Below are 13,851 nucleotides of genomic sequence, written 5' to 3'. Positions count from 1 at the left end.
GACCAGCCTGGACAACTTAGCGATTTAATGATAGCCCATCTCAAAACAAAACAAAACAAACCCACACAAAAAACTAAAAGGGCGGGGAATGTAGCTCAGTGTGGAAGTCCTGGGTTCAGTCCCTAGTAACACATGCACACCTGCACACGGACTGAGTCAGCTCAGCAACAGGTGGATTATGGTGGCCAAGCTGCCCCCTTTTCTCAGTTGTTCTTCCCTGCAGCTTTTGATACCATGATACTAACAATTTTGCCTTGATCAGTACTACTGCTCACAGCTCAGCCCTTCCTTGAAGCAGTGGGTTTATTCTTTAGGTCTTACCTTGCTCATAATAAAATGTTAATGCCTGACCCTGGTACACAGTGCCAGTGTAACCTAATTTCTCCGAGCTCCTGCCGTGAGCGTGGCTGGGATGAGGTGCAAGATTTCTAGAGTCGCACAGGAGTGGGCTTCATGATCACACTTCTGTTTGCCACCAAGCAGGTTTGTCCATCCTAAGAGGTGAGGAAACAACTTGCTGGTGTTAATATGGCTCAGCTTCTCAAAAAAGATCTCAATTTTTAAAAAAGATTTCAATTTTTATGTGACTTTTGATTTTACAAATGTTGGAAACTATTTCTAAAAACATTTCAATACATACTTGGTCTGCCAAACTCATCAGTGACAAGTGCCTTAATCACAGCATTCTGGGAAACTGAAGCATGTGAATCCCAAATTTGAGACGAACCTGGGCAACTTGGTGATTTAGCAAGACCTTGCCTAAAAATACAGAATAAAAAAATGAAAATGGCTGGGGATGTAGGTCAGTGTAGAGGCCCTGGTTCCATCTCCAGTACCAGGAAAAAAACTTCCCCTATTGGTCCAGTTCAGTTGCCCAGTCACCCATCACACAGTGTGGCCTAGGGAGAGGAGTGCACTTCCTTTCCTCTGCTACCCGCTTCCTCCCTCCACAAGGTCAGCTGATGATTCCCTCCCCCAGATCTAGGCCCAGCTGGGGTCTTGCAGAGAACCATCCATGTGACATGTCCCCAGGGCCTGACAGTGTGCAGGCCAGGCCTGTTGAAAGCAGGAGACATATTTCATCACAGTCAAGTGTGTGGTGACAGTTAACATGCACATGGACCCGGGAACAGGGTAGTTACTGATTGAAACTGGAATTCTGGAGACATATTTCATCACAGTCAAGTGTGTGGTGACAGTTAACATGCACATGGACCCGGGAACAGGGTAGTTACTGATTGAAACTGGAATTGTGAAGAAAGAAGGGGCTGAAAGCAACAAATGTTAGTTAGCATTGGTGGCTGGGAAGACCCCTCCAAGGAAATCACTAAGAGTGACTGACCCATGGTAGGAAAGACCTGTACGAAGCCCTGCAGCGCATGTCAGTGGGAAGAAGTAGGATTTGAGTTTGGGAGTTGGTTGTGTTAGCCAAGCAACCTGGGGCCCCACAGGAAGTCATGAGATAAGCTTCCTTCAACAGGGAGGCCAGGGCTGAAGCTGATTTCAGAAGGACAAATGCTCAGCCTCTATACTGGTGGTGAGATAGGACTTAGGGCATGGCAAAGCTGGTTGGAGAAATAAGCAGGACTTGTTATTACAGAATCCTAGGTAAGCCAGTGCTTGGTGCACACCTGTAATCTCAGCACTCAGGAGGCTGAGGTAGGAGGAGTGCTGTAAATTTGAGGCCATCCTGGGCTACAGAGTTTGAGGCCAGTCTGAACTGCATAGTGAAACTCAAAAAGACAAAAAAGGAAAGCAACAATAAAAAAATACCAGGATCCCAGGACAGCACCAAATAATACCTCGGACCCTGTATGTAGAACTTCTTGCAGATTCCCATAGATGTAGATGACATTAAAAAGGGAAAAGGAACCCACAATTGTGACTCATGATAGCCCACCCTAAGTCTCCCGTAACCAGGGTACACTTTCGTTTTTGCTTTTTGTCCTTTCCTCTCTTGTTCAGCCCAGATTTCACTCTGCAGGGCCAGTTTCTCCCTTACCCCGTCACCCCTCACTTTTCAAATAAACTTTTGATACTATTTTTTTTTGTCTTTTTGAGACAGGGTCTTGCTATGCAGTTCAGGCTGGCATTGAGCTCACTTTGTAGCCCAGGGTGATCTCAAACTCACAATGATCCTCCTGCCTCAGCCTCCCAAGTGCTGGGATTACAGGTGTGTGCCACCACGCCTGACCATTTTTGGCTTTTGTTGTTCAATTCTTTTGTTTGAACCAAGAAGGACCTGGAATAAGTTTAACTGGTGAGCCATTTCTGAAGGAACTACCTGCTGGATGCGGTGGCACACACTTGTAATCCCAGCACTCAGAAGGCTAAGGCAGGAAGATCCTCTTGAGTTTGAGGCCAACCTGGGCTAGTTAAGTGAGTTGAAGGTCAGCCTGCACTACATAGAGAGACCCTGTCTCAAAAAAACAAAAAAAATCCCAAAAATCAAAAACCCAACCAAACAAAAAACCTAAAAACTACCCAGTAACAGTGGGGTCTAGGACTCATCTGTGGGTGTGATACACAAGACTATGCTGGGCCCCAGGAGTCTCTGTCCTGTGGGTGCTCCTGGGAGGAGGTGTGCAGGAGAGGTCCACAAGTCAGGTAGAATTCTCTTCAGGGCATTTGCACCCAACCCTAAGCAGGCCATGATAGTACATGCCTGTTATCTCAGCCATTTAGGAGGCTGAGACAGGATGATGAGTTCCAGGATAGCGTTGTGGAGGAGGACATTCTTTAATCTTTCAATGAATTACCTCAGGCCTGACCAAGCCGTGTGATTTGTTTGGTTCCAGAGGAAGTCTAGCAAAAGCATGGGTAGAAAGGAAATGATTGCAGGACCTGTGTCCCCGTGGAAAGCCACCGGACAACACTTGACGCTTTGCTGAGATATGCCCGAAGGAATGACAGCATGTTGGCTAACTAGGTCAAGTCTCACTCCTGTAGTTGTATTGTCCTTGCTAAACCTGTTGATATCCTCCCACGTGCCCTGCTGCTTCCTTTGTTCTTTCTAAAAGGTTAATGAAAATGGTAATGAGGCTTCAGTCTGAGAGACTACAAACCCCCTGATCCCATAACTGTCTTAGTTTTCTTTTCATCCCAGTCTCAAAAGGGCTAACAGTGTATCTTAGTTGCAGACTGCTTATGGCACAAGGCTGAGTTTAATTGATAATACTGGAAAAAAAAAAAAAAAATCACTCCTAGGCACAAATAGACCTAGGGTTCGGTGAGACCTTAATGCGTTTTCTGGGGCCAGGGTTATAGCTCAGTGGCACAGCGCCTGCCTGGCTAGTGTGGTGTCCTGAGTTGGATTCCTGGTACCAAAAAAAAAAAAAAAAAAAGTGTTTTCTGTTGCTGAAATACTGTGATTGGGGGATTGTTTGTAAAAGCCCCACCACAGACACCAAAGGTTCTAGTTTAATTCCCAGTTCCCACCTCTGCCCTGAGGTTAGATCTTCATGTTTACCATTTCTGGAATGTATGATTGTAAACGCCCTGCCCTTCCTGGACTCCCAAAATGTATTGTTCTTCTCACCCCTCCTGGATTCTCGGAATGTACTGTTCCTGCCATAAAAAATCCCCTCATTGTTACAGATGTGACATGTGTTTGCCAAACAGGATGCGGTTTTAGGGTTTAAAAACTGCTCTCATCCCTCCATCGGGATTGGTCTGATCCTTCCCTGCGTGGAGGCTCTCAGTCAGTCTCTGGCCAGGAATAAAGGCTCGTCCTAAATTCCAGTTGGCAGTCCATGCGTCTTGGTGTTTGTTGGTCAGTACCATTTGGTTCGTTTCTGGTTGTGAGTCCAGAACATTGTTAAAGAGTTTTTAGCCAGGGATATAGCTCAGTGGCACAGTGCCTGCCTGGCAAGCTCAAGCCTGAGTTCAATCCATGGTACCAAAAAAAAAAGTCATTTTTTAGTACTGGAGGTTGAACCCAGAGAACATGAGCTGCATCTCCACCTCTTTTATTTTTATTTTTTTTTCACCCCTATTTTTTGAGATTAGGTTTCACCAACTTGCCCAGGCTGGCTTGCAATTTGGGATTCTCCTGCCTCAGCCTCCCAAATAGCTAGGATCACAGGCATAGGCCACTATGCTAAAGAGGTCTGTTTAGGTCACAGTTTTGGAGACTGCAAGCCTGGCCTCTGGTCTCACATGCAAGTCACAGTACGCAGGAGAAATCATATGGTGAGGCAGGACCCCAGGGCAGGTCCAGCCTCACTCTTTGTCACTGCTCACTGTGAGAATGAGCTCACTTCACATGACAGCATTAATCCTTTCTGCATGAGGCCCACAGTGACGTATACCACTAGACCCTACCTCAGTAATGCTGCACTGGGACCAAGACTCCAGCACATAAACCCTTGGGTGACAACCTATATCTAACTGCAGCCATCACGTAGCAGGCTCTTTGGTTTGGGTTACGGGCAGTCCTCTCTTTAAAGAAAGGTGATGCTGGCCGTGGTGGTGTACAGCTATAACTCCAGCACTCAGCCACCTTCCCCATGGCTCGAGAATCAGAACCCCAACTACAAAATGTTAACACAACAAGGCTTTTATTACCATGTTTCCCAAGCAGCAGAAAGTAGCCTTTACTATGGCAGGCAAGGACCACAAGCAGTGGCAACAGTGTCCACAAAAATGGCAAGCAAGGTCTGGAAGCTTCCAAGAGGATGGCTCAGCTCCTCTTGGGCAACATGGGGTCCTATCCGTGCTTCCCTGAGTCACAGGGAGGAAAAGGAGGCCTGTCGTGGGCTCTACCATTCACAGTTCACTCCTATGGAGGAGATGGGGCCTGTCTACCTGGATATGGGTGACTGATTAGTTTTGTTTTTTTTGGTTTTTGTTTTTTTTTCCGGTACCAGAAATCGAACTCACGACCTTGCGCTTGCCAGGCAGGCACTGTGCCGTTGAGCTAAATCCCCAGCCCCTCGATATGGGTGACTGAGATAACGCAGTGGTGACCTGCCTAGCGTTGGAGGTAGGATGGCTTCTGTCACAGGAGCCAGCAGTGATATAACTGCCAGCAATTTGGGCAGGCAGAGAATGCAGTGTGGCTTCCAGAAGTCCCCATACAGGTGGCATGCATGGCATCTCCCAGGGTCAGCTGGAGTGCACGGTGGCATCTGGATGTAGGAGGCCTCACTTCTTTCAGAAGGCACCCTCATGAAGGCCTTTCTGAGACGAGGTTTCTCCTGCTGAGCCAGCTGCTAGCCGCTGATGGCTTTTCCGCCAGCGCTGGCCTCCAGAGGACCCTGCAGTGTGCGTTTTCCTGTGCTGGTGGAGGGTAGAACTGTGTTTAAAGGCTTTCCCACATTCAGCGCATGTGTAGGTGCTCTCCCTGGTATGGAACTGCTGGTGCCGATTTTGGTAGGAGCGGGTGGTGAAGGTTTTCCCACACAGGCTGCACCCATATGGTCGCTCTCCAGTATGGACCTTCCAGTGTTGGTACAGGCCTGAGCGGGTCACGTAGGTTTTCCCACAATGTTCGCACACAAAGGGCCTCTCTCCAGCGTGGATTCTCTGGTGAAGAACAAAGCTTTTGTTGTATTTGAAGAACTTCCCGCATTCCCTGCACTCGTAGGGCCTTTCTCCAAGGTGGACCTTCTGATGCCGAATGAGGGTGGACAGCACACTGAAGGCCTTGCTGCACCTGCTGCACTCATACGGCCGCTCTCCAGTGTGAGTCCTCTCGTGCAGTGCCAGGGCATCTTTGCGGCTGAATGTCTTCCCACATTCACTGCACTGGAAAGGCCGTACGCCCGCGTGTATCTTCCCGTGCTTCCTCAGTTTGGATGCGTAGCTGAAAGCTTTCCCACACTCACCACACACATGGGCGTTTTCTTCAGACGGGTCTTTCTGGTCATCAGAGGAGGCCAAGTTCTTGGTGGGGGCACTTCCACCTGCCAGGCATCAGAAATGTCTCTCTTCAGGCTGAGCTATCAGGTGGCTGAGGAGAGCAAAGGCCTTCAGGAACTTTTCTCTGCAGTTACTGCACTTGAAGGGCTTCTGTGAAGTGCGGACGGCCTGCTGTGGCTTGTGAGTGAGGTTGGGGAGGGCTGGCTTGTGCTCAGAGCTCCCATGCACCTTTCTCTCACTGAGGGAAGCTTTGGGCTGGAAGAGGTCTGTAGAGGCTGGGTTGTCACCCTGCTCTCCACACATGTAGGTCTGCTCTCCCACATGGATTCTACAACTCTTCACTTGCTCGGGAGGAGATTCTTCATCCTTCACTCTACACAGGCAACCTGAAAGCAAAGAAGTCAGTTACTGGAACTGGACTGTAAGGAGGTACCTGAATCATCCTTACAAGAAGGGCTCCATGGAATTGCTGGGAGGTCACTTGGATAGATCTGGGCGAGGCTATGCTGAGCCCGCAGACCTAGGCTCTACCAACCACAGAGTAGGACTGACTTAAATGGACACGAGGACACAAAAGCAGAGCCAGGCATTGTGGTACACGCCTGTAATCCCAACACTCTGGAAGGCTGATCAGGGGAGATTACAAGTCTGAGCCCAGCCTGGGCAACTTGGCAAGATCATGTCTCAAAATAAAGAAAAAGAAAAGGAAAAAAAGAAAAAAAAAAAGGACTGGGTATGTAGCTCAAAAAGAAGTCCCTGGGTCTAATCCTCAGGACTAAACAAACAGATGAGTGCAGTGCAGGGAACAGACCCAGGTCTCTGAGAGTCCTTTGCAGAAGGTTTTAGCAGAGATTCAATAGCTCATGTCAGCTGAGCACTGTGAAGAGGCAGAAGTTTAGTCCTAGCCAAATCTAAGTGTAAAATAGTAGTTGTTGTTCATATACTATTTAAAGGTATGTGCATGCCTCGCATCACACACAGAATGGTCACTAGCACACAGCTTTGCCCAGAACAAAGAAAAAGTGAGAAACAAGCCAAAGGTGGGCCACCCAGAGCCTGAGAGTCATACAACAGAGATGGTAAGATGAAGGTGTCTAGAGGGAGATGGTGGGAATGAAGTGTGGTCCCTCACTACAATACCAAACCCCAGGATACACAGGCACCCAGCCTACCACGAGCCTACTCCTGACACTCAGGCACCTCAGGTCTGTATACCAAGGATAGTGCTAGTACAGGCCTCAGTGGGCCTCAGGTTTTCCCACAATGCTAGCACAGGAAGGGCCTCTCTCTACTGTGGACTCTGGCGAAGGAAGCTCTTGTACTGAAAGAATGTCTTGCACTCCCTGGGCCTTTCTTCAAGGAGACCCCTGGCCTCTGCTGTGCTAACCATGTCACATCTACCCAACTGCACGCCAGGGTGCGACATCCCCATACGGCTCAGTAAATACATGTTATTTATGTGTGGGTCTACGGTACTGTGGATTCAACCCAGAGCCTTGAGTGCACTGGACATGTCTCTCTATTTTAACACATGGTCTCTGTGGGGAGTAGCTATAGCTGGAGATCCACCACAGGAGCAGGAAAACAAGCTGTTACAGCTCCTAGAATGGGAGGTGCTCAGACAAGCCCTACAAAGTTGCTAGGCAGAGGCTGAAATTGACATCAACTTAAAAGTATAAATAGCTGGGGATATAGTTCAGTGGGTTAGAGTTAGCAGCATTAGTGCCTGCCTGGCAAGCACAAGGTCCTCAGTTTGATTCCCAGTACCAGGAAAAAAAAAAAAAGTTTAAATCTCAGGGGGCCAGGGGATGTAGCTCAGAGGCGTACACCTGCCTGGCAAGCACAAGGTCCTCAGTTTGATTCCCAGTACCAGGAAAAAAAAAAAAAGTTTAAATCTCAGGGGGCCAGGGGATGTAGCTCAGAGGCGTACACCTGCCTGGCAAGCACAAGGTCGAGTTCAATTCCCGGTACCCAAAAAGGAAAAATCATGCAGTTTCTGATGAATTTAAAACAAAAACAAAAACAAAAACGTACAAATAAACAAGCTATGGTGGTTGAGCAGTTCCTTTTCCTTTAGCTGGAAAGAGGGCTCCAACTGACCTCAGCTTTCTGTCTCTTATCTTTATTTTTCCATCCTCTCACCTTCCTTCCCCCTGGGAACTTTGAGAGCTGTGCTGGACTAGCAGTCTCACTGCATTGTCCAGGCTGGCCTTGAACTTGTCGTTCTCTGCCATAGCCTCCCCAGTAGTGGGATTACAGGTGTGCACCACCATCCCTGACTCCTTTGTAAAAAAAAAAAAAATTATAATTTTAAGACAGGAAGGCCAGGCGTGGTGGTGCACGCCTGTAATCCCAGCATTTGGGAGGCTGGGGCAGGAGGATCTTTGCAAGTTCGAGACCAGCCTGGGCTACAAAGTGAGCTCATGGCCAGCCTGAACTGCACAGCGAGACCCTGTCTCAGAAAGACAAGAAACAGGCTGGGGATTTAGCTCAGCGGCACAGCGCCTGCCTGGCAAGCGCTGGGTCAAGAGTTCGATTCCTAGTACTGCAACAAAAACAAAGACAAAAAACAAAAACAAAAACAAAAACAGTTTTAAGACAGGATCTCAGTTGGACATGGTGGTGCACAACTTATAATCCCAGACCTGACAGGCTAAGGCAGAAGGATCCAAGTTTGAGCCCAGCTTGGGCAACTTAGTCACTTAGACCTTACCTTAAAAAAAAACAAAAAACAAAAACAAAACAAAATAACTGAAGTTTAATTGCTAGCATGGGAGGTGGGCAGGTGGGTGTGTGTGATGACTGTTTTACAGAAAAAAAAAGCTCTCTCACACAACAAAATCGACATACTGACATATGGAAGACAATTTAACATAATTATTGGGGCCTTTTTAATTTTCCATTTTCACTAATGGGTAAAACCATAAAGAAGAAAATGAGTAAGGACAGAGCAGCTAGATCAACACTGGAAAACAACTAGCCCTGGCAACATGGATGAACATGCTGATGACCCATAGCAGGTCCACATTCCCTGCACACGTCTGCACACATGTGGAATGGTCCTGAGAATACATCATCTGCTAGGACACACAATCCTTCATAGACTTTTTTTAAAGAGAAAAAAAAAATTTCAAGACAAGAGGACAGTAACAATGGTTAATACACTGTGTACTGTTATATTTAAATCTGTTACCCAGCCGGGGATACAGCTTAGTGGCACAAGTGCCTGCCTGGCAAGTGCAAGGTCCTAGATTTGATTCCTAGTACCAAAAAAAATAAAAAATAAAAAATGCTGTCATTAAACCAGTTACCCAGAGTACAAGATATCAGCATGTAATTGTCTAAACAATATTAGCACAAACCTTTCTTTTCAGTGAACTAAAGGAAATTAGTAGTATAAATCCTGCTCTTAACTATTTTTGGTCTTGCTATGCAGTTCAGGCTGACCTTGATCTCACTATGTAGCCAAAGTTGGCCTCGAACTCATGGGGATCCTCCTGCCTCAGCCTTCCAAGTGCTGGGATTACAGGTATGCATCACCATGCCCTGCTTCTCCACAGACTTTAAAGAATTGAAATCATACAAAGTATATTGTCCACTGTCTTGGTTACTTTTCTCTCCTTGCTGAGACAAAATACCCAACGCCCAAAATGAAGGAAGGAAAGGTTTATTTAGCTTACAGTTTGTGGAGGTTTCAGTCCATACTTGCTTGGCTCTGAGGCAGAAGATAGCAAAGCAACAAGAGCAAAGGGGGGAATGGCAGCCGAACAGCAAAGCAGCCAGAGCAAACATGCAGAATGGTGCCAAGTGGCTTCTTTCCCTGCCTTACACTGTAAACAGGCTATCCCCACCTAAGGAGCCTGTAGCTCTCACATAATCTCCATGCCCTCCTCTTCCATAGGCTCAGGATGTATACAAAGTAAGCACCCTGGCTTCCTGCTGAGTCACTTAGCCAAACCTCTAGACTCCCCAAGTTGACACAATGTATCAACCACAACATCCACAAAGGAATTAAAACAAAGAGAAATTTATGGAATTTAAACAAATCACTCCTAAATAACCAAGAAGTGAAAGAAAAAAAAAAAATAATCACACAAAATTACAAAGTACTTTGACATAAATGAGAATGAAAATACAACACACCAAAAGTTATGGGATACAGCAAAAGCAACAACAAAAAATACAAACGCTCATGTTTCTTCTTTTCCTCTTTTTCTTTTTGCAGTGCTGCAGATTGAACCCATAGCCTCACACATGCTAAGCAAGTACTCAGCCACTGAGCTACATACCCAGCCCCACATACCCATATTTAAAAATACCTCACCAGTCAAGTTGGCTCATGCCTGCCTGTAATCCTGACACCCTGGAAGCTGAAGCAGGAGGATCATGAGTTGGAGGCTTGCCTGGGCTATACTGAGATCATGTCTCAAAAAACCAAAAAAGAGGGCATGGTAGCCAGGTGTGGTGGCGCATGCCTGTAATCCCAGCACTCAGGAGGCTGAGGTAGGAGGATCGTTGAGTTTGAGACGAGCCAGGGCTACAAAGTGAGCTCAAGGCCAGCCTGAATTGCATGGTGAGACCTTGTCTCAAAAAGACCAAAAAAAAAAAAAAAAAAAAAGCTAGGTGTGGTGCCATATGCCTAATCCTAGCACTTGGGAGGCTGAGGCAGGAAGATAAGAGGACCACAGAACAAAATAAATAAATACAAATAAAAAAATGAAAGATCCCCCCTAATAAAGTAACTAAACCACAAAGAAAAGTAACTAAACCCAAAGCTAGTAGAAGGGCATAATGATTACAGTAGAAACAAATAAAATATAGAATAAAAAAATAAAATCAACAAAACCAGGGCCGGGCATAGCTCAGCGGTGCAAGCGCCTGCTGGGTAAGCGCAAGGTCCTAAGTTCGATTCCTGGTACCAAAACAAAACAAACAAAACCCAAATCTGGTCCTAGATCAGTGGTGGCGAATCTTGGCACACATTCCAGTGGGCAGTCTGCATCACTAAAAGCTCTGAAAGGTTCGCTACCACTGACCTAGATGGTGTGAAAGAGAATAAATAGAGGAAAGAGGGAGGAAGAGAGAGGTGTTATTTATTACAAACAGGAATTGTTTCATCTGGCCAAACTTGAAGGTAGAATACCCCAAATGCTATGGCAGGGGATTTATGCACAAGGGACTTGGCATTCCAGAGAAAGAAGCACTAAAGCCCAAAGTGATCAGTCCAAAGTGTTTATAATGCCTAAAGCATAGCTTCAGGAGGACTGCAAGAGAAAGAGACTTTTATGTAGATAGGTCCACAGTGAGGGAATCAGGGTATGGAGGTTCTATCAGGGTTGGGAACTTAGGCCAGTAGTGGGGAACCTATGGCATGCATGCTGTAGCAGGCTATTGTACCGCTGAAACCTCTATAATGTTCACCATCACTGACTCAGACTAAGGGCCAGGGCCAGTTTCTGCCGGTGTCTTGGCAACAACTTAAACACCTTTGTGAGTTCCTGGGAATGGTCAAAGTCCTGTCTTGGGCTGAAAGCTGCTGGGAAAACCTGCGGCTGGGTGGGTGTCACAATGGTCAAAGCACTCTGTTCTTTTGTCAGGGAACAAACTATCAAAACTGACTGAAGATGAACAGAAAATATAAATAAACAGGGAGGGGAAAAGAATGGGAAAAAAAGAAGCAAAATATATCATGTACAGGTACAAATTCCCTATGATGAATGTTATCATTATGTACATCTAAAATGTACCAATAAAATTTTTTAAAAATGCAAACAAAACCCAATTGTAAAAAACAAATAAATAAATAAACAAACAATTTTGTGCCAGGTGTGGTGGCACATGCCTGTAATCCCAGCACTCTGGAGGCTGAGGCAGGAGGATCACTGCAAGTTCAAGACCAGCCTCAGCTACAAAGTGAGTTTAAGGCCAACCTGAACTGCATAGCAGGACCCTGTCTCAAAAAGCCAAAACAAAACAGAATTTTGTTGTTTAAAAAAAGTCTCCCCTCAACACAAAGACAGACCAGGCCCAGATGGCTTCAATGGTGAATACTAACAGTACTAAAGCAAGAATAGCAACACTTCACAAACTCAAACTCTTCTTGAAAACAGGAGGAAACATTTTCCACCTTGTTATTAAAACCAAATTACTCTCACACTTAAAATTATCTTCATATGTTACAAGAAAACTGTACTACTGATAGATTCCATGAATATCATGCAAAAGTTCTCAAAATTTTAGCAATCTAAATCCAGAAACATATAAAAAGTGCTATATGCCATGATGGAAGGAACTTATCCTATTAATGCAAAGCTGAACATATACCAATTCATAAAAGAAGGGCAAAAATCACAGGATTATTTCAACAAATGTGGGAAAAGTATTTGACAAAATCTAATGACCTTTCATGACAGATGTACTCAACCAACTGGGAATGGAAGTGAAACTTCCTCATATGAAATGGGTACCTGCAAAACACGAACAGCTAACATCACGCTTAATAGTGGAAAAAAAGAAAGCTGAGATCAAAACAAGGATGTCTACGCTAGGATCTGTCAATACAGCAAAGGAACAGGTAAAACTACCTCTAACCATGGGTGACAGAAGCCTATAAAAAAAAAATCCCAAGGAATCCACTAAACAACTTTTGGAGCTAAAAACTCAACAAGGCTTCAGGATACAACATAAATATACAAAAATCAAATGTATTTCTACAACTAGCAATGAACAGTGTACAATAAAATTAATAAAATAGCCACCATGGTGGTGCACACCTGTTATCCCAGTACTCAGGAGGCTGAGGCAGGAGGATCACCACGATTTCAAAGCTGGCTTGGGCTACATAGGAGTTCAAGGCCAGCTTGAACTACATACTGAGCTGAGACCCTGTTTCAGAAAAGAAAATAAATCAGGCATGGTAGTGTATGCCTGTAATCCCAGCACTCTTCGAGCTGAAGCAGAAAGATGATAAATTTGAGTCTTACCTGGGCAACTTAGTAACTTAGTGAGACCCTGTCTCAAAAAACAAAGAGAAAACAAAAGGGTAATCCCAGCACTCAGGAGGTTGATGCAGGAGGAGCACCTGGAGTTCAAGGTCAGCCTGAACTACATAGCAAGACCCTGTCTCAAAAAAGACCCTGGGTGGGGGATGTAGCCCAGTGTAAAGGCCCTGTGTTTAACCCCAGTACCACACATAACACACACACAAAAGCAGACATTTTATACACTTAAGTACAAGACTGTTGAAAAAAAATTTAAAGAGCTACATAAATGGAAAAACATACCATGTTTCACCTAAAAGACTTAAGATGGCAGTAGTGCCTCCAATGATCTACCGATTCAAACTCATGGTCCGAGGCTGCTCCAGGGAGGGCCCTGTAAATTATCTTCTGGAAGGTAAAATCTAGAGTACCCGGGAGCCACGTCCTCAGCAGAGTCACAGAACCTGGGAGGCAAAGCGGAGTGGAATTTGATGGCCCAACTGTGAAACTACTGACCCACAAATCCTGCTCCATTAGCCCCTTAAAAAGCAGGTGTTCGGGCTGCTACCAGGGCTGCTCTGAGAGAGGCCGAGAAGAGACAGCCCGTCCCAGCACCCCAACACTCCTAACGGTACCGGGAAGACCTCTGGTGCGGACAGACCTTCCCCCGGGAAAAAGGCAGCGGCGGTCTGGGTCTGGGAAGACTCACCCAGCGAGCTGATGAGCGCGAAGTTCTCCAGCATCACGTCACGGTACAGGCCCCTCTGCGCCACGCTGAGGAGCCCCCACCCCCCCGCGAGAAACGCAGGGCCACATCCTCGAACACCGCCGGGCCCTGCAACGACGCGTGGGCGGAAAACCACCGGATGGGACAGGCGGACGCCGCGGGCCCCGCACGGTTTCAGGGCGCCGCGGCCGCCCCCCGGTCTCGCTACCTGAGTCCCCGCCCCCGGCCCTCCCTTTCCCCAGCCCCTTACCTCGCGGGCACAACGGGGCCCCGGCGGCCCTG

General features: G+C 46.4%; 1 protein-coding gene across 1 annotated transcript in view; it reads right to left on the bottom strand.

Annotated features, from left to right (window-relative positions):
• Positions 1-4,540: 4,540 nt before the first annotated feature.
• Positions 4,541-13,851, bottom strand: part of Znf584 (zinc finger protein 584) — a 9,508-nt gene continuing 197 nt past the window's right edge. The window contains 3 exon segments of the mRNA XM_013509850.1: positions 4,541-6,248; positions 13,552-13,635; positions 13,638-13,677. Of these exon segments, the coding sequence (XP_013365304.1) occupies positions 5,155-6,248; positions 13,552-13,635; positions 13,638-13,677 (1,218 nt within the window). The 3' untranslated portion in view covers positions 4,541-5,154.

This window comes from Chinchilla lanigera, unplaced genomic scaffold, assembly GCF_000276665.1.
Source record: "Chinchilla lanigera isolate Chin_1 unplaced genomic scaffold, ChiLan1.0 scaffold00183, whole genome shotgun sequence".
In the NCBI taxonomy this organism is placed as follows: domain Eukaryota; kingdom Metazoa; phylum Chordata; class Mammalia; order Rodentia; family Chinchillidae; genus Chinchilla; species Chinchilla lanigera.
This window is presented reverse-complemented; position numbering and strand designations above follow the sequence as displayed.